At 40.6% G+C, this 25,251-nt stretch overlaps 1 protein-coding gene across 1 annotated transcript in view; it reads left to right on the forward strand.

Annotated features, from left to right (window-relative positions):
• Ralgapa2 (Ral GTPase activating protein catalytic subunit alpha 2) overlaps nt 1-25,251 on the forward strand; it is a gene marked incomplete at its 5' end in the record, with an annotated part of 268,892 nt that overhangs the window by 42,074 nt on the left and 201,567 nt on the right. The window contains 6 exons of the mRNA XM_033761011.1: nt 11,049-11,092; nt 14,713-14,890; nt 15,635-15,750; nt 18,271-18,409; nt 19,977-20,176; nt 24,351-24,578. Of these exons, the coding sequence (XP_033616902.1) occupies nt 11,049-11,092; nt 14,713-14,890; nt 15,635-15,750; nt 18,271-18,409; nt 19,977-20,176; nt 24,351-24,578 (905 nt within the window). The remainder of the gene's footprint in view (nt 1-11,048; nt 11,093-14,712; nt 14,891-15,634; nt 15,751-18,270; nt 18,410-19,976; nt 20,177-24,350; nt 24,579-25,251) is intronic.

The following is a 25,251-nucleotide window of genomic DNA, read 5'->3' on the forward strand; positions in this document are numbered from 1 at the left end:
AATTTATTTTTTTTGTTTTTTTTTTTTTTTTTTTTTTTTTTGGTACCAGGGACTGAACTTGGGACCTTGCACTTGTGAAGGAGGCAGTGGAACCACTGAGCTAAATCGCCGGCCCATTAAAATATTTTGTAATAAACTTTTGAAATCAAATTTCCAATAGTGCTTTATATAATTAACATCATCAAGTTAGCTTATAGCAAGGATATTAATAAGAATATTACAATTAAAACCCCAGAGAAGTTCAACCTAGACTGTAGAGGATGTGCACCTGTTTCTTACTCCAACAATGTCAGCCACAGTGTGATTCACAGATCATCAGCACCCCCGCCCAAGGAGTTTGAGGGAGATGCAAAATCTCAGGCCCCACCAGACCTACAGAGTCCCTTGTGGGGGTGGGTCCTGTACACATAGTTTGCGAAACACAGAACTACAGTATTTTCTTAATAATTTTACATTTTTCATATAAGAATATCTTGGTCTTTAAGTCTATATCATGGACTCACAATTATTCCATTTGAGTGCTTTTGGATGCAGTAGCCAGCAGAAACTTGAAATAAAGCAAGCTGCTAGAGCCACCCTTTCTGTTGGGTTGTTCACGGCTAACAGCGTCTCATCCTAGTTCAGTGTGTACAGCCCAGGTGGAGTGATTCTGGGGAGTGGGTTGTAAATTCTGCTATCTGTCTTAAACACTATCTGCTTCCAGCCTTCTGCCTTCCAAGATCTGACATTTTCTAACATTATTTTCTTTACTAAATGGTCATATTGGAGTATAGTGTGAACCTTAGGATGACTCTAAGCCTATAGATTATTCATTCATTTACATAGTTGTTCAGGAGAGACCTTGGCTCCCAATTCTGTGATAGAAACAAAGATTATATCACCATGCTTGTCTTGGATAAGTCTTTTGCCCAGTGAGTAGATAGGTGAGAAAAATTATTATAGCATGATTGTCAATATGAAAGAAGTATAATAGGTGCAAAAAAGAAAAGTTGAATAATCCTATTTAGGGGAATTGAGGGAGCTTCAAGAGAGGCACCTTCCATCTGAGCCTTGACTTTCTGGAGGATTTGTTTTGTTTTGTTTTTTGAGCATGGTCTTGCTATGTAGCCCACGTTAGCCTCAGACTCACAGAAATTCTTCTGCCTCAGCCTCTGAAGGCTCCATCTGAGCCTTGAATGATGAGCAGATCAAGTGTGGATAGGCTTTCTGGGTAGGAGATCAAAATGGGAAAAGTCACAGAACTTGAAAGAATCTGGTGTGATCAGTGGATATTCCAAATTTTGGAACCTTAAATTGAATTTAGGGTTACTCTTGTAAAAAAAATGAACTGATTCTCATAGAAATGGAATTATTTAATTATATGTTATAAATTGAAAATAAAGTATATATGATAAATACAACTATGAATCTTAGTTAAGAAATCATTACATTAAGAAAATGCCTTGATCTTTAAATCTTTCAAATACCCACACAAAAAAATTCTACTTTAAAAAAAATTCTACTTTAAATCTTAGAGTTTCCATAGAGTTTTGCTTAAAAAGGTTGTGTAATTAAATTCATGTAAAAATTAAAAATTTAAATGTGAAGTCTAATTTAGAGTGATAGCATGGGATTTGTGCTGCTCCATGGTATAACAGGAATGAGTGGCAATGAGAACTGTGTGTAGTACTTTTTATCTGTGCTAGCTATAATCCTTTAATTTTGTTTCTATCATTTGTTTGAAAAGTACACTCATTTTGCTCAGTGCTGAAGATTAAGGGGGCTCCCTCAGCATGAATAAACTTATTAAAACTATATGAAAACTGCAATAGGGAAAAAATAACCAAGATACATCATGTAAGGGTACAAGATCCCAATTATGAATGTAACTGTACTGTATAACTAAAAAGTACCAATAAACAATAGAAAAAAACCCAAACTATAGGAAAACTAATTTACGCTTATGAAATTTCATATATCTGGTAAGCAGTGTGTGGTAATACTTTAATGTTGCCCCAACCCCAAACCTGGTTACATTTGCTGGCACAGATAGTTTTTTACCTAGTATTGTAGTATCTTATCAAGAGTGGCCAGAGGCCTTGGACTCCTTGACTTCATGGCAGAGCACTGGCAGTATGGCATGTGTACTTGGTATATGAAACAGGTATCTCTGTACAGTGGTCAGATGTAAGAACGCCCTTATTTATTGCTGATGATTATATATTTAATTCTTGAGTCAAATAGGTTCTTTTTCAATAAATACATTTCTGCATTATTAATCATGTTTCATAGAGATTGCGGTTATACAGGTCCACCTCTTGTTTACGGTGATCCTCAGACTAAATGTGCTTTGAAATCAGACTTATTCAGATTTTAGATCAACAATATTTGCATTATTGTACAGTGAAGCAAACAATCGGAAATATCAACCCTTTGTATATCTGTGTGCAACACCCCAGCTGTCTCTAACCACATGAGCTGTTAGTTCTGGAACGTAAGTTGCTAATGTTCATCATCAATGGAATAATGAAACTTTAAATAGCCTTTGTCAGGTTTTGTTATTATAGATCCTATCCACTACTGACCTAAAAACAGCTTCAGTTGGCACAGTGTTTTCAGTTTTTAAATTGTTGTAGCTTGGTAATAGTATCAGTCAGTGCTTACTAGAGAAACGGATTTAATGCAAGATATACAAATATGTAAGAATTTATAAGATTAGCTTACAGTGATAGAGTCAGATGTGGAGAAGTGCAAAAAGGCTATGTACTCTGGGATCCATTTAAACCTATTGCCCTTAGGTTTCTCAGTCAAGTAACTGTGATCCTCACTGTATGGTCTGACATACAGAGAAGAGAATGACAAAGCTCTTCAGGGATGCTGGTGCTTCCCTCATAAATCTGCTTTGCAAGGTGTTAGTGAAGAGTACCTTTTCTGGATCATTCAGGGTGGAGGATTGGGTTTAATATGACAGATCCACTTCAGCATTCCCATTTCCCTAAGCTTTTGAATCCTCTCATCATCAGTAAACCATGGAATGTGAGGCATCTCTAACCCATTCACAGTGGGCCATCTTTTGATCCACACTTCTGCCAGCCAGACAGATAAATTATTTTTTTGTTGTTGTTATTGTTGTTTTGTTTTTTGAGGCAGGGTTTCACTATGTAGTTGATACTGATCTGGAACTAACTTTGTAGCCCAGGCTGGTCAACACACAGGGATCCTTCTGCCTCAGCCTCCCACGAGTGCTAGGATTACAGGCATGTGCTGCCACACCCGGCTTAGCCACATAAACTATAAACACCTTTCTTTACTCCATGAGCTACAACATTAAATTCAAAATCTCTGCTTTAAGGGCCCATATGAACAAACTCAGCCTGATCAGGTATATCCTACACCTGTAAAATCCATTCCCATCCTTACTCATCACACCTCTGCCTACAAGAGTTGAAAAACTCAAGTTCTTTGGGAGACTAGCAGACCTCTTCATGGGTCATGCTGTGTACCTCATCCTTAGGAGCCTTCTATGATTTGAGCAGGCTATAAGCCTAGAGGCAAAAGTGGGTGAGAGTGGGTCCTGAGGAGTGTCAGGATTATCATGCTTTGTCAACATAGGATTAGTTTCCTTGGTATATACTAGGAGTGGCCAGCACCACAGGGAGTGGGGTTGGGGAAGCCTCTGCCACTGTGGGTAGGGAAATCTTTTCTTCTGACAAAATAATCTCACTAGAGTCTAGGAACTCAACATCCTCAACCTCATCAGGATTCTCTGTTGTCTCCGTCCCATTTTATGAGATCCAATTCTGTTTTGATCAGTGTCCTCAACTTTATTTCAGGTTACCTTCCAAGGCTGAGAAATCTATTCTTTTCAGCCAATCAAATTATGAGAGGCTATATTTGAGTTTCTGAAGTCTCAGCTCTGTGGCTGAAGGACAGGAAATTCTCTTTCAGGACACACTTAGAAACTTAAATTCTTTATGTGTTTCTGGGGCTGGGGATTTGAATCTTTTTTTAAAAATTTAATTTAATTTATTGGTACATTCTAGGTAGACAGTACAGCTACATTCATTACTGGGATCTTGTACCTTTACATGCCAGGTCTTGGTGATTTGAATCTTTTTTTAAAAATTTAATTTAATTTATTGGTACATTCTAGGTAGACAGTACAGCTACATTCATTACTGGGATCTTGTACCTTTACATGCCAGGTCTTGGTGATTTGAATCTTTTTTTGTTTGTTTTTGAGACAGGGTCTTGGTGTGTAGTTCAGGCTGATGTGAGCTCACTATGTAGCCCAGGCTGGCCTCAAACTCCCAGAGATCCTCCTGCTTCAGCCTCTGGAGTACTGGAGTTATAGATTTGCACCACTACACTCGGCTAGAGAATTTGAATCTTTGAGCTCCATATTTTCCTTTTATCAATTTGTCCTCATAGTTAGAAGACTTTAGATTTCCTTTGGATGTTTGAAACTCATTCTGTTCCTTCATTAGTTTGTCCAGAAATGCTAAGAGTAACCAGCCAGCATCATTATATTTCCCACTCTGCCAAAAATATTCCAAAGTATCATAAATGGAGAGTCACTAAATTCTTTAAATCTCACAAGTGGTGAATTAGGGTAATCTGCATTGGATATTACTTTTTTTTTTTTTCCTTTTGATACTTTGAAACTGGGTCTTGCTGTGTAGTCCAGGCTGGCCTCAAACTCACTGTGGAGCCCAGGCCTTCTGAGCGCTGGGATTATACATATGCACCAGCATGCCTGGCACATTGCCTGTTACTTTTAACAGTTCACACCAGTGGCTATCAGCATTCCCCACAGAAGGAGAGATCAATAGAATCTTTAGGTCTCATCAAATTAGAGAGCCAGTGGCCAGAGATTTAGCTCAGTGGTGTTGTGCCTGCTTTGCAAGTACAAAGTCCTGAGTTCAAACCCTGGTTCTGGGGGGGGAAAAAAAAAAGAGCCAACTTCAGGAGCCACTAATGTATTAAATATACTTTATAATTCTGTTTCTCTAGAGCCACTTCTGGTTCCAAAATCATATCAGTCATTGCCTACTAGAGAAACAGATTTAATGCAAGATATACAAATATATAAGAATTTACAAGATTGGCTTACAGTGGCTGCCCAAAGAATCAGGTATGGAAAAGTACAAAAGGGCTGTATGTGTACTGGAGATCTGAAGGATGCAGTCAAAGGCTGGGAGCTCACTATCGTGTCCTGTGCAACTCTACATCAGGAGGTGGAAGGATCTGTGCTAGAAGCCAGGAGATGATGTCCAAGGTGAGGTAAAGACTAGAGCTTCTCCAAAGAAACAGAAGCATGCCTCCCTTCTTAGTTTCTGTTTTATGCTATTCAGGTGACAAGCCTATTGCTGTCACACCCAGTAAATCCCTTCAGCCACATCCAGAACTAGGCTGATCCAATTTAGTTGGACATTTCTAACTCATATTGACACAGTGAGTTAAATGTCTGGTAATTACATGTTTATTTTATATCTCATCATAGCTCTTGTATTCTTTCTGGTTTATTAGGATTTGTTAAAAATGATAGTTACAATTTGTTTTTGAAGTCCTGAGCAAGTTTATTGTAGAACTAAGAACTTTAGGGCAAAACCAGCACTGTAAGGAGAGGACTGTGCCCTGGCATCTTGACTTGTGCAGGTCCTCTGCACCCAGGGCAGGGGCTTCTCACCAATCAGCCTGGCGTTTGAGGGTTAGTGTTCTGTGTTAACTGTCACTGCAGCTGGAAGGGCCCAGGATCTCTGCAGTGTTATGTTAGAACCTTAGAGTTTGGGTCCACACACCACTGATGCAGGGTGCTTCCTGTCCCATGCTAGATGTGACAGTTCCCTCCACAGAGAGACACACAATGAGATTGGCCCTATGGTCTACTCTCAACCCCCTTAGGTCTATTTTATAACTGCATTTTATCCTGAGAAGGGGGAAGGTCATTTGAGATGCCAATTATCACAATGCTCTGTCTTTTTAATTTTTTGTCATGTCATTTTGTTTTGTCAGCATCAATCAGATACATTCTATTTCTCTTAAAACAATTTGTAGAGGTTAAAATAGTCTGCAGTTTCTCTTGGCTTGACTTTTAAATGGGTGGCTTTTAGCTGTAAATTTCTGAGTGAGGAAACATTTGAATTCTGTATTTTGTAGTGTGAAACAAACATGATTTTTTTCTTCCAAGTATACACAGGTACTCTTCAAGTGATGTTTGGAGTGAAAGAAGTTCAGTGATTGACACACACTCATGAGCTCTATGATGCATGACACCCAATTTTGAGCTGTTTGTAGATTTCCAGTACTGACTACAGATCAAAAAATTGTTTATCAAGCATTTACTGAAATCAATTTTTAGGTCAGTAAGTCATAGTGGGGATAGGTGGCTGCTTGACACTTTATTTTCAGCAGCATAGAGAAGTGACAGTGAGGAGATAACAGAAAATGGCACAGGCAGCAAAGTAGGGAGACCGATACAGGGGCTGATAAGGGTACTCCTTCATGTGCCCACGAGTCATCAACATAGGACTGAAATTAATATCGGTGTTCACTTCCAAAGGCTTTACTGCTCCTCTAGAAAGGCTTGTCTCATTCAGTGTACAGTCCTGTGCCCGAACTCAATAAGTTTGTTTATTTGTTTGTTTGTTTTTTGGGGTCTGACTACGTAGTTGAGACTGCCCTGGAACTATGTAGCCCAGGCTGGTCTCAAGCTCACAGTGATCCTCCTGCCTCAGCCTCCCGAGTGCTGAGATTATAGGCGCACACCACCACCATTTTTCAAATGTTTGAAAAAAAATGACATTAAAGGGCTGGAGATTTAGCTTAGTGGTTCCACCACTTCCTCGCAGGTGCAAGGTCCTGAGTTCGATCCCCGGTACCAGAAAAAAATAAAAAGACCCTAAAAATAAAATAAGCCTCCTAGGGGTTACAGGGGTACGGCTCAGTGGAAAATTCACATAGGTGAATCCTCATGTATGTTTTTTATATATGAGTTGTTACTGGTTTATTCAGTTAAGTTTCTCTTATACATAGTATAAAAGTCAAGTGCATTACTAAGCTGAATTTTGTTTTTGGCTTTTCATGAGTGTGGCCCCACTTCACCTTCAGTGTGAACACAACCTCATTTCTCTGGGTCTTTTCCTTTCCTCCAAGCCTGAGTCCAGCAGCCTTTCCTGGTTCTCTCGAAGTTGGGCCCAAGCCTCTCCCTTTTCCCCAGGGAGCAGTGCCTTTTGCCCTTGACACCAGAACCCCGCAGGAGTACATCACAGCTGGGCTGCGCTGAGCCCAGATCTCCATATGCCTGCACATTCTCGAGCATAGTCAAGAACTCATATCCCTGCTGGGCTGGGGGCAGTTTGCCCAGTTGAACAGCAGTCCTGTAACCTTAGCCTTTTCCTTTCACTTCCTTGGCCTTCTGAAAACTAACTTCTCCTGAGGCTTCTTTGTCTCTCCCAGGAGTAGAAGGGTGAGATCATGGTCTGTCTTTTCTTCCATGCAAAATCCAGGCATCATCCACCACCTACTCTGTGGAAATCTCTCTCCCTGGCCTGTGCCTGCCACTTTTTCCCTCCTTGCTGCCACTGAGCCTTGTGATCTCCCCTTACTTGCCCTTTTACTTTCCATGACTTTGTTTTCCCCTAGTCCTTTTTCTTTATGCCAAATTAACTATCAGCCTGTTGTCCCCTACTACCATCTTCCTCAGGTGGCTCTGTGACCCTTGTTAGTATGCAGATCTCTGTCTCATAACCACCATCCTGATCTTTCACTCTTAATCACTTCCAGGTCACGTGTCCTATATTTTCTTATTTTTAGACAGTTGTGTTGGGGTTAAAATGAATATACAGCAAATTGAATATATTGAAAATGCCATTCTGAAAAGTTTTGACATAGGTATATATACATAATATCACTACTACTATTGAGATAATGAGCACAGGTACCAGCCCCCAAAGTTTCCCATGCCCTAGCAATCCCTGTCTCTACCTCCCCCGTCACTGCCCATTCCCTAGGCAACTCTTGGTCTGCTGTTTGTCATTACAGACTAGCTTGCGGTTTTCACAGTCTCACATAATTGGAGTCATGTGGTATATGCATTTGTTTGTTTTGCATCTTTCACTTGGTGTAATTATTTTGAGATTAATTTGTTGTATGTATTAATAGTTCATTCCTTTGTAAATTTGTGAACAGTATATTCCATTGTATGGTTTTGCTGTAATTTGTTCATTCATCTGCTCACTGATAGGCATTTGAGTTTTTTTTAGTATTTGGCTATTACAAATAAAGCTACTATAAATATTTGTGAACAAGTCTTTGTGCGAACATATGCTTTCTCTTGGAGGTTGAATGGCTGATTCATATAAAGGTGATGTTGAATCACTCAGTGGTTTCCAGAGTCATTGTACCATGTACATTCCCATCAGCTATATCCTGATTCTAGTTAACAACATTTATTTTCAGTTTTTTAAAAAAAAAATTTCAGTGGCAGTAATATCTCATTAACTAATGATCTTAAGCATCTTTTCATGTGCTTGACATCTGTGCGTCTTTGGTGCCATATGTGTTCAGATCTACTGCACATTTATTTATTGTTTTGGTACTGGGGATCTAACCTGGGACCTTGCACTTGTGAGGCAGGAAGCAGTACCACTGAGCTAAATCCCCAGCCCTCTACTGTACATTTAAACATTGGGTTATTTTCTTAATACTGAATTTTGGGAGGTTTTTTTATTTTTTTATTTTTATTTTTGCATATTCTGTGTACAAGTTCTTTATTTTATATTTCCCTTGGAAATATTTTTTCCCTGTTTAACTTTTGCAGTCCCTTAATAGTGTCATTTGAAGACTAAAGCTTTTGATTTTGAAGAAATCCAATTTATCTTTATTTTCTTTTGTGAACTGTATTTAAACTGATCATAGAGATGTCCTATATTTTCTTCTAGCAGTTCTATAATCATGTTTCATGTCTTAGTCCTTGATTTGTTTTTAGCTAAGTTTTGATTAATTTTAAATTCCTTCAGCAGACTGCTGTTCCATTGTGCACAGTGTGGATCTTGAGTGCCAGGAAGTCCTGAGCTCTTGCTTCACTGGCCTCTTCCTGCTGGCATTGTGCAGCAGTGTGCAGAGGGGGCTCACCACCTTCCTGACATCTGCCTAATGGGGTATTGCTTGGCTTATTGTTTCATCAGAGGCATGTTATATAGAGGGAGTTATAAGAGATAAAACTAAAATAAAATATTTTGTATTGTTAAAGTTAGATTAACAGTACCTATATGAACTTCCTACCTTAAAAGTATCAGTAAAAGATCTTTAAAAGATTTTTACTTGGTCAAAGAAATATTGTGAATAATGGCTGTTCTCTCAACTAAAAATGAGAAGCAAAGAAGCAGATTTTGAATATTATTGAAGAATTATTTCCACTAAAGCCAGAAAGTTAAAATTTAACACATTCTTCATTATAAATAAAATATTTAAGCTAATGTTAAATTTAAGTTTTAGTGTACCTTAGAATTAATTTTTAAATATATTTTCAACTATTTCAGTGTTCTGGAAACATTAACCATTAAATATACATAAAAATATGTATATGGAAGTACATGTTTTTTCTCTTACCTCAGGCCTTCTGTGTGTCTCAGCACTAATACTTAAAATTTTTGTATTCATTATGGACTTTTTGTATTGATTATAAATTGAATTAAAACATTTTTTCTGTCATTGAGTTTTTTGGTGCAAAGCCTTAAATTTATGCAAAGCCTTCATTTTCATCTCAGTCCTAGAGTGCTTGCTGCCTCTGAAAGTAGCCAGACTTAAATCCAAAGGATATTTATGTTGAAAATACAGTACAAGTTTGACAATAGGAATTAAAAGTTTATAGACTTAAGTCCATGTAAATGCATTTTATTTACTTATCCATTCACGTTCACTTTCAGCAATCAAAGAGCTACTGATCATTGAGGTACATGAAAGACAAATTCGTAGGCCCAGTGTAGGTGGGATGGTAGCCTACAGCTCTTAGGCTGGTCCCCTCAGACTGCCAGGCTTTGCTCAGGGTGTCTACACACTTGTCAGATACAAAGCTGATAGCCCCAGGGACAGGCCTTGCACCAGTCACCAGGAGACACTGGCTCCATTTCAGGGAGCATCTCTTTCAAATACATCAGTGGAGTAAATGTGATTGGCTATGTGATTGCAATTGCTATCTGATCGATGTAAAAAATTTTCATCAGGGTAATTTTTCTCTTCAGATACATGACTTGGTTGAGAGAAAATTACCTCTCTTATGCCTTCCCGTATGTTTCTGTTCTAAAAGGTACCTGGCTAGGGTGTGGCTCAGGGATAGAGCACTCACCTGGCCTGTGGGAGGCCCTGGTTTCATACCCAATTGCTTCCTTGTTGCTGTTAGATCCCATTCGAGCTGCTCATGTGATGATAAAGTGGTTGCCATGCCATCTTCATGCTGAGGGAGTGAACGCATGTACAGAATACTCAGCCCTGTGTTTTCACCTGCTTAGAGAGACTTCATCACTGCAAGTAGCTGATCATCAGAGTTTTGCAGGGTCCTTGTAGTTCTGAGTTAATCTTAATTGGGCCTGTTCCACAGCACCAGCATTCTGTGCTAGAGGATTTACAGAAAGCCCAAGCCTTGGAAATGTGCTCGTTGTTGCCATGAACAAAACACGCCATGCTGAGTATTTATAAAATGTTCTTGTAAAAATGTTTTGTGAACATGTGAACATCAATTTTATGTTGTTTTTACCTTTAAACATTTCTAAAATCATGCATATTATATATGAAAAGAGGTATTTGTACATAATACACTGGACATTTGGGTTGCTCCAATATCAGTCATTTTGACTCTTAAAAGGAATTTGAACAGCAACGTAGTTGAAGAAATGCTTTTGTCTTAAAAACATCTTTCCTTGTATGACATTACTTTTCTTGTTTCTGAAGGGCAACCTTTATTTTTAATACCTTTTGTCAAAGTACAGTTTTCTTTCTAGACCTGATCTTTTAAAAATAGTTCTAAGATATTCGTATACTCCGTCTAATTCATCGTTTTAAATTTTCAGGCTCAACTTTAAAGAAGCTTCTACACACTGGAAATTCTATAAAGGTATTTATTTTAAATTAAAATGTAATGACATTTTTCATCACTTCTAAATTTATTAATGCCACAAAGTAACAAAGTTAGGCCATTTTGGGAAAAAGGAGATCTTCTGTTTTATTCTTTAAATTATTTATAGTAGGCTTCACATTAGAACAACCATGCAATATTTAACTTTCTGTGTCTCATTTGTCTCACTTAGCATTATGGTCTCAGGATTCATCCATCCCCTAACCAAAACAAAAAACAAAAAAACAAGAAGGCTGGCTGAAATGGAGTAGACTTTGGAGATGGGCAGGGCATCAGGGGAAGTTAGGAGAGGAAGAGGGAGAGTAGAAGCCATCAGAGTGCATTGTTTATGTACCAGTTCCCCAGGATGAATGAAATTGTGATGTATTGCAAGCAAATGCAGTGAGCCCTTGACTTAGGAACCAAATTCATTCACAGGGGTAGGTTGTAACTCAAGTTGGTCAATAAAGGATCAGGCTCCTTTTCACAGCCTTCAAAGTCTCTCTCCTGTATACAGGCGATTTCAGTATCTTTAGAGAGACATTAGCCCATGATTTCTCAGTTAACCCCACACAAGAAAGGACATTTTAATATTCTTTCCAGAAATTTTTAAGGGTTAAACCTATATCTGAGACCATCTGGAAGCACAAGCAGCAGGCATTTAGGTTGTAACTCAAGACTTTGTTCATATATTAAAAGTAAAATTCCGGTTATAACCCAAGTTGTTCATATGTCAAGCAATTTGTGGTTTTCTTTTGGTTTCTTGAGAAAGGGCCTCACTATGTAGTTGACACTGACCTGGAACTCACTATGTAGCCCAGGCTGGTCTCAACTCACAGCGATCCTTCTGCCTCAGCCTCCTGAGTACTGGAATTACAGGTGTGCGCCACCACGCCTGGCTTGTCAAGCCATTTGTAACTTGAGGGTCCACTGTACTTTAAAGCCACTTGACTTAGTTTTAACTTTTGAGAAATTTTGTGACACTATTAGACAGGCTTTTGGTCTTACATGGTGAGTTACTGAAAGGCATAAGTAGTAGGAGAAAGTAGCTTGGGCTGTGGCGCTTGATGCTGAGTTCTCACTGTGTTCCTTCAGAGGGTAGCTGAGGACCCAGGCCAGGCAATGGTCTGTTAAGTTTATCATCTGAAAAGGAGTGTGGCAGTCCATGTGTCATGTCAGTGCTCTATGACACACCAGATATCAGCTCTGAGAAGCTGGTTCTCCCCACACAGCGGTCTGGTGGTCATAATTATAGTTGTGTCTGAATTCATTTTGCTAATTTTGAGGATCATTGTGGAGGGAAAGAGCAACAGAACCTCAATCTTGAGCATTTATTCACTTGTGGTAGATTTATAATGGAATTAGGTTAAAATTGGCTTGTTTGGAAACAAGAATACTTTGACTCCTTTTTTTTTTTTTGTACCAGGGATTGAACTCAGGTCTTTGCAGGCCCTTGCACTTGGGAGGCAAGTGGTGGAACCACTGAGCTAAATCCCTGGCCCAACAAGAATACTTTGTATAATGTATGTAACCTGAGCTGGGATAAGATGATCCCAAAACATGACCCGCAGCTTGAAGCCCTCCTGTGATGAATATCTCATGGGAGACCATTCATTATAGCTAATTTAGTTGTATGTGTGCCTTTAATAAGCTAATGAATTTTTGTTTTATACCGCTTTAAACAGTGCTAGCCACTTAAAATTTGGTATGTTAGGGCCAGGGCTATGGTATGTTGTAGCTCAGTGGCGCCGCACCTGCCTGGCAAATACAAGGTCCTGAGTTCGATCCCTGGTACCACACACACACACACACACACACACACACACAAAAAAAAAATTGGTATGTTAACTGCTTCTTACATGTTGAGTAAAAGAAACACGCTATTCCTTACTTCTGTAGCCACTGTAAATTCCATGTTTTACCCTCTTTTTTAAAAGGAATAATCTTATAGTTAAGCTATTAGAACTGTAATCCCAGTATTCAGGAGGCTGAGGCAGGAAGATTGCCTCAAACTTGAGGCCACCCTGGGCTATATAATGAGTTCAAGGCCAGGATGAGGTACATAAAGAGACCCTGTCTCAAAACACCAGCTACAACAATACCATTAGGTTGTTATCTCATATTTATTGTTAGCCTTATTTCTATCTAGTTATCTTAAATCTAGTTAACATAAACAGTTGAAAACTTGTGATAGAATTCAGTAGATAATTTGCTCTTGTGAAGTCCTGTTTGATTATATACAGGGACAGAGAGTAGCATCACTTTTGTCTGATGGCTGAGTTATGTTAGGTACTCAGCATTACCACTCATTTTCCTGCTAGAGGAGAGGAGGACAGGGTGGTGCACATGGGGGTTTGTGCCGAGCATTGATGAGGTCCAGGGCCATATCTGGGAGTGTGCTGTGTACCTACTCAGTTAATGGAGTAGCAGCACTGTAGCCAGCTGGGGTGTCAAAGCCTTTCCATACATGAGTGTACACATACGTGTGTGTGTATGTGTGTGTGTGTGTGTGCGCGTGTGCGTACCTCCTGTTCTCTGCCGCTGGGTCTGGCTCACAGCCCTAACTGCAGAGGAACCACTGCCACCTTGAGTTAACTGAGGCAATCAGCAGCCACTATAGTCATCTGGATTTGGAGCTCGTCACATCTTACACATTCTCATGTGCTTATGTAGCTTCTCTTTGAATATCATCTTTTCAACATTTAGAAATACAGAAAAGGAGAGATGAGTGCTTTGGATTCTAGCCATAGATTGAAGTTGGAAGTAAGGACAGAAGAAGGAAAGGGGCACATCTATCTTTGTTGATGTTTTTTCCTAGGCGATGCTGACAGTGTAGAGCAGGTGCAAGTATAGACTGAGGATATTGAGCCGGGTCTATAGCAGCATGTTAGAGACGTGACCAAGATTCTGTCAGAAGTGCAGTGTAAATTTGCAGGGAGATTATCTTTGCTGTTTTCATGGTTAGTTGAGCAACGAGTGTTAAAGAATGAAGTACTATTAATAGCAAATATGCAGTACACAACAGGAGCCAGACAGTGCTTTGTGTGCCTTATTTGTGCTAACTCATTCAGTCCTTGAAATGGTCCTTTGTGGTAGAAACTACTGTCCCTATTTTATAGAAGGAGAGACTAAAGCCTGGAGTGGATAAGTGGTTCCCTGTGGGTCATAGCTAGAAAGTGGCAGAGACTTGAAGCCACACCCTCTGGCTCCAGAATGCAGGCTGTTAATCTTTGTGCTGTTGTGTAGCACCTGGCTGTTTGTCACTGAGGGATGAACTTGGTGTGGAACTCCAGTGTCTTTGACCTCTAGCTTTGCTGTTTTTCTTACAGTTCAGGCTAGACTTGAACTCACCATGTAGCTCACGCTGGCCTTGGACTTGTGGTGATCCCCTTGCTTCAGCCTCTCAAGCATTGGCCCATACCCAAGCTAGCTTTGGTCTCCCCACCGCCTTTTTTTTTTTTCATTTTTTTCATTTGGTACTAGGGATTGAACTCAGGACCTTGTGCTTCCAAGGCAGGCTGTGGAACCACTGAGCTAAATCCCTGGCCCTAGCTTTGGTTTCTTAAGACTGAGGTATATTGCAGTGCATTTCTACAAATACATTTTCATTTTGTTTTTAGATAAGATGTGAAGGAGTCAGACTGTTTCTTTTGTGGCTTCAAGCACTTCAGACAAACTGTGCAGAAGAGCAGGTGCTGATTTTCGCTTGCCTCGTGCCTGGTTTCCCAGCAGTCTTGTCCTCCAGGGGGCCCTGCACACTGGAGACCCTCATCAATCCCAGCCCTAGTGTAGCTGATGGTAAGCAGCACGTGCAGGTCTCATGTGGCAACCACTCTTGAACTTATATTGAGGCATTGCTTGGATTTTCATTTTTTAAAATAGAAATCCTGATAAGGCCTGAAGAGGAATTATTCCCTTAACTCACAGTATATTCTTATAAACCTTGGGCTCAGCAGACTTGGAGAGTATTTTATATGAAATGGAGGAATTTATTGAAGTGGTGTAAATGGGAATGGCACGGAGGGACAGATGTTGGGAGTGCCAGGAAGTGGACACATCATGTGTCTGAGTGCTTTTGTGTCTTCCACTGAGATTTCAACCCGTCATCGGTGCTGCTGCTGCTGTTCTCAGCACTGTGGCCCCTTCCAGAAGTGGGCATTCATCTTCATTTGCCAGCTTTGCATTCCATGCAGCATTTGTAGCAGGACAGCAGAGGCCTCATCAGGCCATTCATGTCCCCGACTCTTCATGGACTCTCCTGTAGGGCCGTGGTTTGTTGCTGCACATTACATTATTGCCTGCAGCTGGCATTTGGTCTTGACTGGCAGAAGAAGAATTTGAAAGGGAAGGTGCGGCCAGTGGGAGGGGGTGCTCCCTAGCCTGCTACTCCAGGCCCTTCATGCACAGTGCCAGCGTGGAGTTAGTGTGAGATGTCTCCTGGGTGACACCTGTGTCTTCATAGTGACCATTTTTTAAAAACCCTAAGTAAATGCTATTTAAATTGAACTTCATTGAAGAACTCTCCTTATTTTCAACCTGCAGCAAAGATATATCCAGAAGAAATCACTCCACTACTTCCAGCTGTATCAGGGGAGAAGACTGCAGAGGACCAAACCTGCTTTTTCCTTCAGATACTGTTGAAGTATATGGTAATTCAGGTCAGAGAAAAACTGTTAGCTATTTCAGTGAAGGGCTAGTTCCCAGGAGAAAAGAGAAAATATCACCTCCTTTCTTCTGTGTCTCTGTATTTTTTCTTTGATGTGATTGCAGGTGATGTTCACAGACTCAGAGTGGGTACCATTGTTAGATCAGCACATGTACTGTTTTACAACAGTGTGCCTGAACTACCTCTCCTTCTTTATCCTTTCCTGACCACTTGTGTCCACACCAGTGCGACAGGGTGAGATAAGGTGGCCCCCTCTCCCTAGGGCTGAGTAGTGGGCTAGGAGCTAGCAGGTGGATCTCTGCCCCTGAGCACAGTGCTTTTCTGGGTTCACCAGTGGCAGACATAACTGAAACCATTGACTGATAATGTTATTAGGTGATTTTTGTCACTTGGTCTGAACTTGTAAATGTTAGCAAGGTTAGAGTAAACTCTACTGATTCCTCTCTCTTGGGGACACTTATCTTACCCTTGCATCCTTCCTGGGTGGGTCTTGTCCCTGTCCTTTTTTTCCTAGCTGGGGTGTTAAAGCCATCTCCTCTTTTCCACACCTGCTTCCTTGCCCAGTGTTCCTTGACACCTACTGTCCCCTGCTTTCTGTCCTGTCACAGCTACAACAATGGGCTCCGGGTCATGGTGGGTCTGGGGATCCATCTGGAGGGAGGGCACACTTCAGGTTTTGTTGTACTTGTTCTTTGAGGTGATTTGACCTGACTACTCCTCCGTGAGATTTTCCCTTCGTGATTCCTGCCCCATTCCATTCCACTCCATTCTAGTTTTCTACTTTTCTTTGGGGATCTGTGCTTTTCTCTGCTGTTTCCCAAGATTTAGTACTTGGCTACTTTCTGACTATGTGGTTTTGTTGGGATATCTATCCTTCCTTATTTCCTTTAGCCAGCACCATGAACACAAGGATTTCACAATCCTGAGAGTGTGATGAAGGAATTCTGCCTCTTCCTGTAGTCTGCACTCCTGTTCTCCATCCGTTCCAGTACCACCTGCTCAGAAGTTATTGGGCATTTCATTTGCCCCAGAAATCAGCACAGAACTTGGGTTGATGGGTTCTCATTCTGAGTGTGGCACTCATAAGTTATAGGACCTTACATAAGTCACATGAGCCCCCCTAAGTCTCCTGTCTAGTGAGATGGCATTGACGTAGGGAAGGGGTTTGTACACAGACTGTGAACTTCCTCCTGTATCAGTCAGCTTTCCCATTGCTGGATTCAATACCTGATACCCTCAATTTAAACACACTTGTGGTTCAGGAGATCCAGTCCATGGATAGCAACATCATCATGGAAGAAAGCTGCTCATCCTTTGGCAGCCAGGAAGTAGAGGAGGAGCTAGGGAGGGAGATGCACCCTCCAAAGGCACATTCCAGTGATACACTTCTGGCCAGGCCCTGCCTCCTAGTAGCACATTTAGCTATGCCCTTGTCAATGGATCAGTAAGTGCACCAATGAACACAGTGCTCCCATGATTCAGAACTCTTACAAAAGCCCCATCCCTGAATGTAGGAGACTTCTGGGGGACATTCTAGGCCTAAGCCATTATCCATACCCTCCCAACTCCCAGAACCCTCCCCTCACCTTGTTGTGTGCAGTGAGTTCTGTGCATGTCTATACCTCTCTGCTGCCTTCCCTCCTGTCTGCTGTGAGTCATCAGAGCAGAGCCTCTGACAGGTCATGGGTGCTGAGAGCCTCTGCCCTGGGGTGGCCAAAGCATTCATCACTTGAGCTCAGGTGCTGTCATTTTCTGTGTGGCCTTGTCATGAAGCAGGCAAGAAGCTCTGCTTTGGTCTGACAAGTGTTTAGAACCACTGATAGGTCCTCTTTAGGCCCCTGGACCAGCTTTCCCTTGGTAATATGGGGATGACTATGCCTCTGTTTCAGGCTGTCATTGGGCTCTGGGGATACCGCCAGCTGTTGAGCTGCTTTTGGGTGCTTCCACTTTGTGGGGTTTTGAGGGACAGAATATTATTTCAGCACTGTGAAAGCTTTAAATTTAACCTGTAGCTGGACTGACAGGGTGGGTTTACCTGAGCCTTTGAGTTGCTCTTAATATGAGTGTGCTTGCATGATTCTATAACTTTTTCCTTTTAATGTTGATTGTGTATTTAGATAACATTAGATGAAATCACAGAGAGAACTTTTTTCTTTCACTCCTTTATTTATAAATGGCCATTTTGAACTGGGAGAAAAAAGTACCTGATTTTTTCTGATTAAATTTTTTTAGGACACAAGGAATGTTTAATCATTACAAAAAACACATGGAAAAATATGGGCGTTATGTAGTAGAGCAAGTTTGAAAATACATGATACCATATTTCTTTTGGAAAATACATTCCTGTCATCTTTTGAGCTTTGTTAAAATATGATTTTATTACATGATTGTCAGTATTCATTGTCATTTTTTTAAAGTTTAGGATAGAAATTTTAATAACAGCATTTCATTTTCATATATGTTAATTTGAAGTATAAATATACATATGTTCTTTTCCACATATTACCCAAAGGCTGCAAGCTTGGAGTGGAAGAATAAAGAAAATCAAGATACTGGTTTTAAATTTCTTTTCACATTGTTTCGAAAGTATTATCTTCCTCATTTATTTCCATCATTTACTAAGTTAACAAACATCTACAAACCTGTACTTGGTAAGTACTGTCTGAGCTGTGTGTAGGCGACATCCACAGGAAAACTTCACAGTCTCTTTCATAGTGACCCCTTTGATTATTTTAATGTAAAATAGTCACTTTGTTCTTGTGTTGGTGGTGGCTGTGATGTGAGAGATTTAATATTCCCCAATAAATGATTTTAATTAGGTGTGTTCACCAAGATAAACCACCTCTCAGCGGTAAATCCATGGCTTCTGTACTCAGAAATCATTAAATATGTATCATATTTTTAGTATATTATATTTACATATACAAAAGGAATTTCTAACTTAGCTCCTCAAGTTTTCTCTCTGTAAGAAATGATGACTCACTGGGTATGATGACACATGTCTGTAGTCCTAGCACTCAGGAGGCAGATGCAGGATTGCCACAAATTCAAGGGCAGTCTGGCTACATTGTAAGTCCAAGCTAGCCTGAACCACCTAGCAAGATCCTGTCCCCAAACTCAAACCAAACCAAAACAAGAAATGAGGATTTGCACAACAGAAGTATCCCTTAGAGTGGCGAAAGTAGGGTGGGAGCCCAATCTTCTCCCTGTTACTTAAAACAGATAAAATTAGTTCAAAGGAAAAATTAAGAGCAGTTTTGGAGAGGAATAGTAAAGGGTCAAAGGCACACACACATGCACATACATGTGGACACAGAGAAGCCAGGGAGAGTAGCTGATACCTGGTACATTTTAGAAGATGTAGAAGTACTGACTTTTAAGGGTGCTAGAATGTGTATTTTTAAGCTGACTGTGTGGGTATTTTTTCAATTTTTTCTGATTTTGTAGGTAGTGTATTCATTTAAAAAACATGGTACATTGTTATATTAATAGGTTAGAAGTCATTTATTGAGAACTTTTCTTTGTAATACAGATACTCTAGGTATACAAAAATTAATTGAGATAGAGAGTTGGAATGTATGGCAAGTTGCATCTCAAACCCAGTGCCATTCAGTTTTTAAATTGATGGTGGAATTTAAGGAATAAGAAATAGACCTCCTTGCTAATTCTTTGGTAAGGTGGCACCTGATATCTAAAAGATGAAACATAGCTTCTGAATTCTAGAGAAAAAGATTATATTGATTGTGTTTCCTTGGACTCATCTAAATGGAAAAAGTATATAAAACTAATGTTCAGTGGGTTTAATCATTGCAGAGTTAGATATTTTAATACTGAAAATGATTTTAAAATTTCATATATACTTTCACATTTGCCCAGTCATAAAATAAAGGTTAAGTTAGGTATAGTGTATATGAAGAGATCTTTACTAGTATAGTTTCATGTAATTTTTCAAATTGTTGAAAACAGCTTCTGGCCTAATTTTCCCATAGCTACATGTAAGCAGCAGCAGCCTCTTCTTTTTGGTTAGATTACAAGGCCAGCCAGAAATAAGCTGCCAAAAATGCTGTTTTTAATAATTTCTGGGTCTTCATTCTTAGTTTGCTATTCAACGATCAGTATATGTTTATTTCAGTAGAAACTGAAACATTTGCTGGGGCTACATAGCACTGTGTTCAGATTTAGTAACCTAATCACTCCTTTGTTCTTGTTTTTTTCCAGACATCCCCCATTGGAGACCAAAGCCCCTGTACATTACTACAACTCGAGACAGTGAGAACATTTACAGCACAAAAATTCCATACATGGCAGCTCGTGTTGTTTTTATTAAGTGGATTGTAACTTTCTTTTTGGAAAAAAAATATCTAACTGCAACACAAAGCACTAAAAATGGAGTTGATGTGTTGCCTAAAATTATTCAGGTATGCGGTTCTTCCCTTTTGTAAATCCTGGAACACTTTTGCAACAATATACTAATACTACCCGAGGCAGTCACTTCTCAGTTACTGTTGACAGGCAGTGCCACTAGGGAGTGGCATCACTGTCCTGCCCTGTCTGTGACACTGACTTCAGAGAGAGTGTGAGGCAGCTGGCATTATCACGACCTGGTGGCCTTGGCGAGGGCCACTATGAGAGGTGGCTGTGTGCACAGCCTCCTCTTGCCCTCCTTCTCAGTCCTCTATTCAAGTACCAGTGACCTCTGAAGACAGGGCCTGGCTTCTTGCCTTTGCCTGTCAGCAACACTTGGAGGCCCTCAGGAAATTGCAGGTGGTCCCAGGGGACTTTTGCTGTCCAGTGCCCTCTGGCATCTGGGGAAGGAATGGGTCAGCAGCTCAGGACTCGGGAACATTGTGACAGAGTCCCTAGAAGGGAAGCAAGCCCTTCAGAAAGAGCTCTTCTTGTGTAGGGCCCAAGGAAGTCAACTAGAAAATGAAAACAAAAGTTTGAGACAGCAAACTATTGATTTGTATGATAGCTCTTTAGTGAAATTAGAAAATAACGTTTTGACCATTTCTGAGCTGGCCCTTCCTCATAACAAAGCCTCATGGCTTTGGCTTCCTGAGATTATACTTGATGAGCTGAACATTTAGGAAGGTGAATCACACAAACTGACTACTCTCCAGGACTTTGTGTATTTGTTTGTGGACTCAGCATCTATTTTGTTCTTAAGGTCTACAAAGTCAGAGACGGACTGCCCCAGCCATGTAGGTATAACAGGATAGAGGGATTGAGTGGCATCAGCCTTGCTGGGCCCTCTTGTGAACTTTGCTTTGTAGGTGGTGTTATTTAGCTTGAGCTCAAGTGAAGAATTCGAGTGAGCTATGAGACTCCAGAGGACACTGTGGGAGAAGGGAGGGCTGAGTGGAAGGAGTGGGTGACAGCCTACAGCATGCAGTTTCCTGAATGCTGGTAGTGCTGGCCTGGTCCAAATCTATATGTTTATTTCACCAATTAAGTCTTCTTCACATGCCAAAGTGTAAATGTCATCTTTGCCTTAACCATGAGAATCAACTAACTCAAAGTAACGGTTGAGAATCCAGCCTGATTCTAGCGGGTAGAATTTCTGGGGCTAGTTCTTTCATGTTCTTCGTGTTAATCTTTTTAAAGAAGGCAAAAAATAAATAGACGTGTGATAGTTAATCTTGTTTGAGAGATGCTTAGATTAGTAAAACACACTTTTGGGTGTCTTTAAGTGGGCCATGGGATGTGACTTTGGGAACTTTCTCTGGTCCTTGGCCTTCCTCTCTGGCTTCTTCCTATGCTTTGCCTCCTGGATGCCGTGAGGTGAGCAGCCTTCCTCCACAGACACTTCCATTATGATGTTTCTGCCATGGAGCCACTTTACCATGGACTGAAACCTCTGAAGCCATAAGCCAAAGTAAACCTCTCCTCCTTTAAGTTGCAGGTATCAAATACTGTGTCGCAGCAATAGCAAGCTGATTGACATAACTTGCATATTCAGCCTCATCCCTTACTGTAATTATGAATGTTTCTCAAACCATATAGATACTTTCGGAAAGTAGCTTTTTATATATGAAGGGAAGTGTGGACTAGACAAGGCCAAGAAACACATCATTTTATTAAGAAAAATTTTTATTTTATGACATGATGGGAAATCCCTCTATGTTACCATTATGTTTTATTTAGTGAGCTTAGTTTTTTGGGTTTTTTTTTCTTCTTCTTCTTCTAATTTTGAGACAGTCTCTTATGTAGTTCAGGCTGGCTTCAACTCACTATGTAGCCCAAGCTGTCTTTGAACTTGGAGAATCCTCATGCCCCAGCCTTCTGAGTACTAGGATTTTGTTTTGTTTTGTTTTGGCACCAGGCATCGAACTCGGGCCCTTGAGCTTACAAGGCAGGTGGCGGAACCACTGAGCCAAATCTCTAGCCCCTGAGTGCTGGGATTATAGACATGCACCACTATGCTCCACTATTAAGCTTAGTTTCAAGTGATTCGACATGGTATCTTTAAACATAATTCTTTACTGTATGCTATTTTAGTATATTGCTGTACTACAAATCATCTTAAAACTATTGGCTTAGTGTATCAACCTTTTATCCTGTTATTAACTTTCAGTTTTTGGGTCAGACATAGGGGTAGGATTTGGCTTTTCTTATGTGTGGGACATGTGGCATTGTCTGGGGTTACAGGGTGGTGATCTTCAGCTGGCAGCCTTTGGTCTGGAAGATCAAAGATGGCTTCATTCTCACATCTCTTCCTTCGTGCTGACCACCGGGAAGGAGTCTGGGCCCAGCCAAGGCTCTTTTCCAGGCCATTTTTTCTTGTGGAGTGCATATTTCTCACATGGCTACTGTGGGACCTAGGATGGCAAGTGCTGACCATTAGCCTCTTGGGCATGGGCTTGACTCCAGCACAGTACACAGCAGAGGGAGGGGACAATAGAGCACAGGTGACAGTAGTGCAAGTGCATCTGCTCATGAAGCCAGTGTGCATTCCATACCTTGTTTCAGAAAGAAGACTAAGAATTGGTGCTGCCTTTAATTTGCTACACAAGTGCGTGCTGTTTTCTTTCAAGCCTGTGGAGAAAACGGGAGCTACCAGCCCAGATATCACAGGTTATTGAGCCACAAGTGACATTTAAGTGTAATCCAACCTCCATGCTCTCTAGATTAAAAATTAAATTAAAGAAAAATACGTGAAGCCGGGCATGGTGGCGCACGCCTGTAATCCCAGCACTTGAGAGGCTGAGGCAGGAGGATCGCTGTGAGTTCGAGACCAGCCTGGGCTACATAGTGAGTTCCAGATCAGTCTCAACTACATATTGAAACCCTGTCTCAAAAAACCAATAAATAAATAAACAAACAAACACATAAATAAATAAATTTTAAAATTATGCGAAATTAAAGTGACTTGCCTGAAAGGGTTAGAAGCAAGCCTTTTGATACCTGTCTGGGGCCTCCTTTTTGTACTGTATTCATCCCAACCTAGGGTCATTCTGGCAGAATCTCCAGATAAAGAAGGATAAAATGAGTACACTTTTATTTTCTGTGGAAGACAGTGCATCTGTCAAAGAGATGAAATGGATTCTATGGGGCAGCATGTCTCAGAGTGTGACAGTGCCTTTGATAAGCCACATAGGCTTAGTCGCTAAGGCAAGAATAAAAAAATTATGACAACTATAACCTTCTATTAATTTTCCCTGGAGGTTATGATGGAGGGATATCTTTTGTTTTCATAACATCTTGGAGATTACTAAAATTACTGTTTTGTACTGCTCATGTCTTATAAAAAATATTCCCAGTGGCTAAAATACACTGATATTTGGGTTATATATTTCTGACATTAAAAAAATAAAATGGATCTTAGAAAGAGGAAGCAGAGTTATACATACATACATTAATTTAAAGGATTCTGAATTGTGTAGAAAAATGAGAGCAGAAATCACTATTAAGCTTTGTGAGTCATTGCATGAATTACTTTATTTTTTACTGCCAATGCCTTCTAAATATTTAAAGTTCTGTGAATATTTTAGTTAAGTTTGACCTAAGTCTGAGGATAAAGCCAAGGTCCAGATTCTTCTAAAGTATCAGTAAAGAGCCTGGCTCTTCACATCAAGGTGCCATGTAGGCTTTGTATCTCTCGAGTCTTCCACATGTGTCCCTGACGCATTTTTATATCCCTGTGACAAGTAATTGTAGATGTGCAGAAATCTAACGTGATGGTAATGCATGTATATTTGCACATTAACTCATATTGAGATACCATGAATGCAAATTAAACTTTTGGGGTGATGAAATTTCACAGTCCCCTTCCCTAAAATGACTTTGTAGTTTTCCTATTAAAGTAACTAAGCCAGGAAAGGATTTGATGACCAGGTAGAAGCCTGGTGAGTACAGGCTCTGGTTGAGCTTGTAGAGATTGGTGTTGAACAGAATTCTTTAAAACAAGGCAGCACCTAGGGCTTGGGTGTAGCTCTGTGTTTAGCATATGTGAGACCCTGAGTTCAATCCCCAGCACAAAAGAGAAACTAACAAAAAAATACCCTACAAAACCCAAAGTTGAGGGAAGACCTAGGCTTATGGGGGCTCTTGAGCAGGAATGTGGGCACTAAGAAGTATGCTGCCCTCTCACAGACCGTTGGTGGTGGTGCAGCACCAGAGAGGGTACCGGAGCTGGATGGCAGTGGGCCCCTGGAGCAAGACAAGGGCCATTCTAACAGCAGCACTTTGTCTGAGCGAAGACTCAGTAGCTCCAGCCTCTGCAGCATCGAGGAAGAGCACCGGACAGTGTATGGAATGGTGCATCGGATCCTCCTGTCCACACGAGGTTACATCAATTTCGTGAATGAAGTATTTCGCCAGGTCAGTGTGTGTGTGTGTGTGTGTGTCCTCATGAGTACAACCATACACCTTATAAGTGAATGAAATTGAAGAGTTTTGTTCATGTTTATATTAGTGAGCTTTCCATTACTCTTAACAAATACCTGAGATCAGTTAATGTGAAGAGAAGCAAAATTGATTTGGATCTGTTATAGCTTGTGTCTAGATGTTCCCTCAAAATCTCATGCAGTCAGAGATGGGGCTTTTTCTGAGGTAGCTAGATTTAGAATGTATGACTCGGATTGATTCACGGTCAGTGCTAGGTTCAGGGCACTAGGATTAAGGGTGTGAGTGCTGTCTTCCCTAACTAGTCTGGATAAAAGGGACAGAAGACTCTGTTAAATCATTTGTTGATTCCCTTATTGCTCTGGCTGTCTTCTGCTGCCATGAACTGTTCCTCCTCTGCCATGTACCACCCTACCTTAGAGCCAGGTGATTATAAACTGCAGTGGGAAGCAGGCAGTGGTGGAGCATGTTAATGGAAGCAGTTCTGGTCCTGGGGCACTTTTGGAACAGGGTCTTTACACTGGAGGTTTTCAGACTGCCCAGGCTCCCATTTGTATAGATCATAAAGTATTCCTACTAAGTCCAAACAGGTCCTGATATTTAGATAATGAGGGAATAAAATAGGACATAGCAACAAAATATCTTTCAT

The sequence above is a fragment of the Fukomys damarensis genome, unplaced genomic scaffold (assembly GCF_012274545.1).
Source record: "Fukomys damarensis isolate Sample0158 unplaced genomic scaffold, DMR_v1.0_HiC HiC_scaffold_7, whole genome shotgun sequence".
Classification (NCBI taxonomy): Eukaryota; Metazoa; Chordata; class Mammalia; order Rodentia; family Bathyergidae; genus Fukomys; species Fukomys damarensis.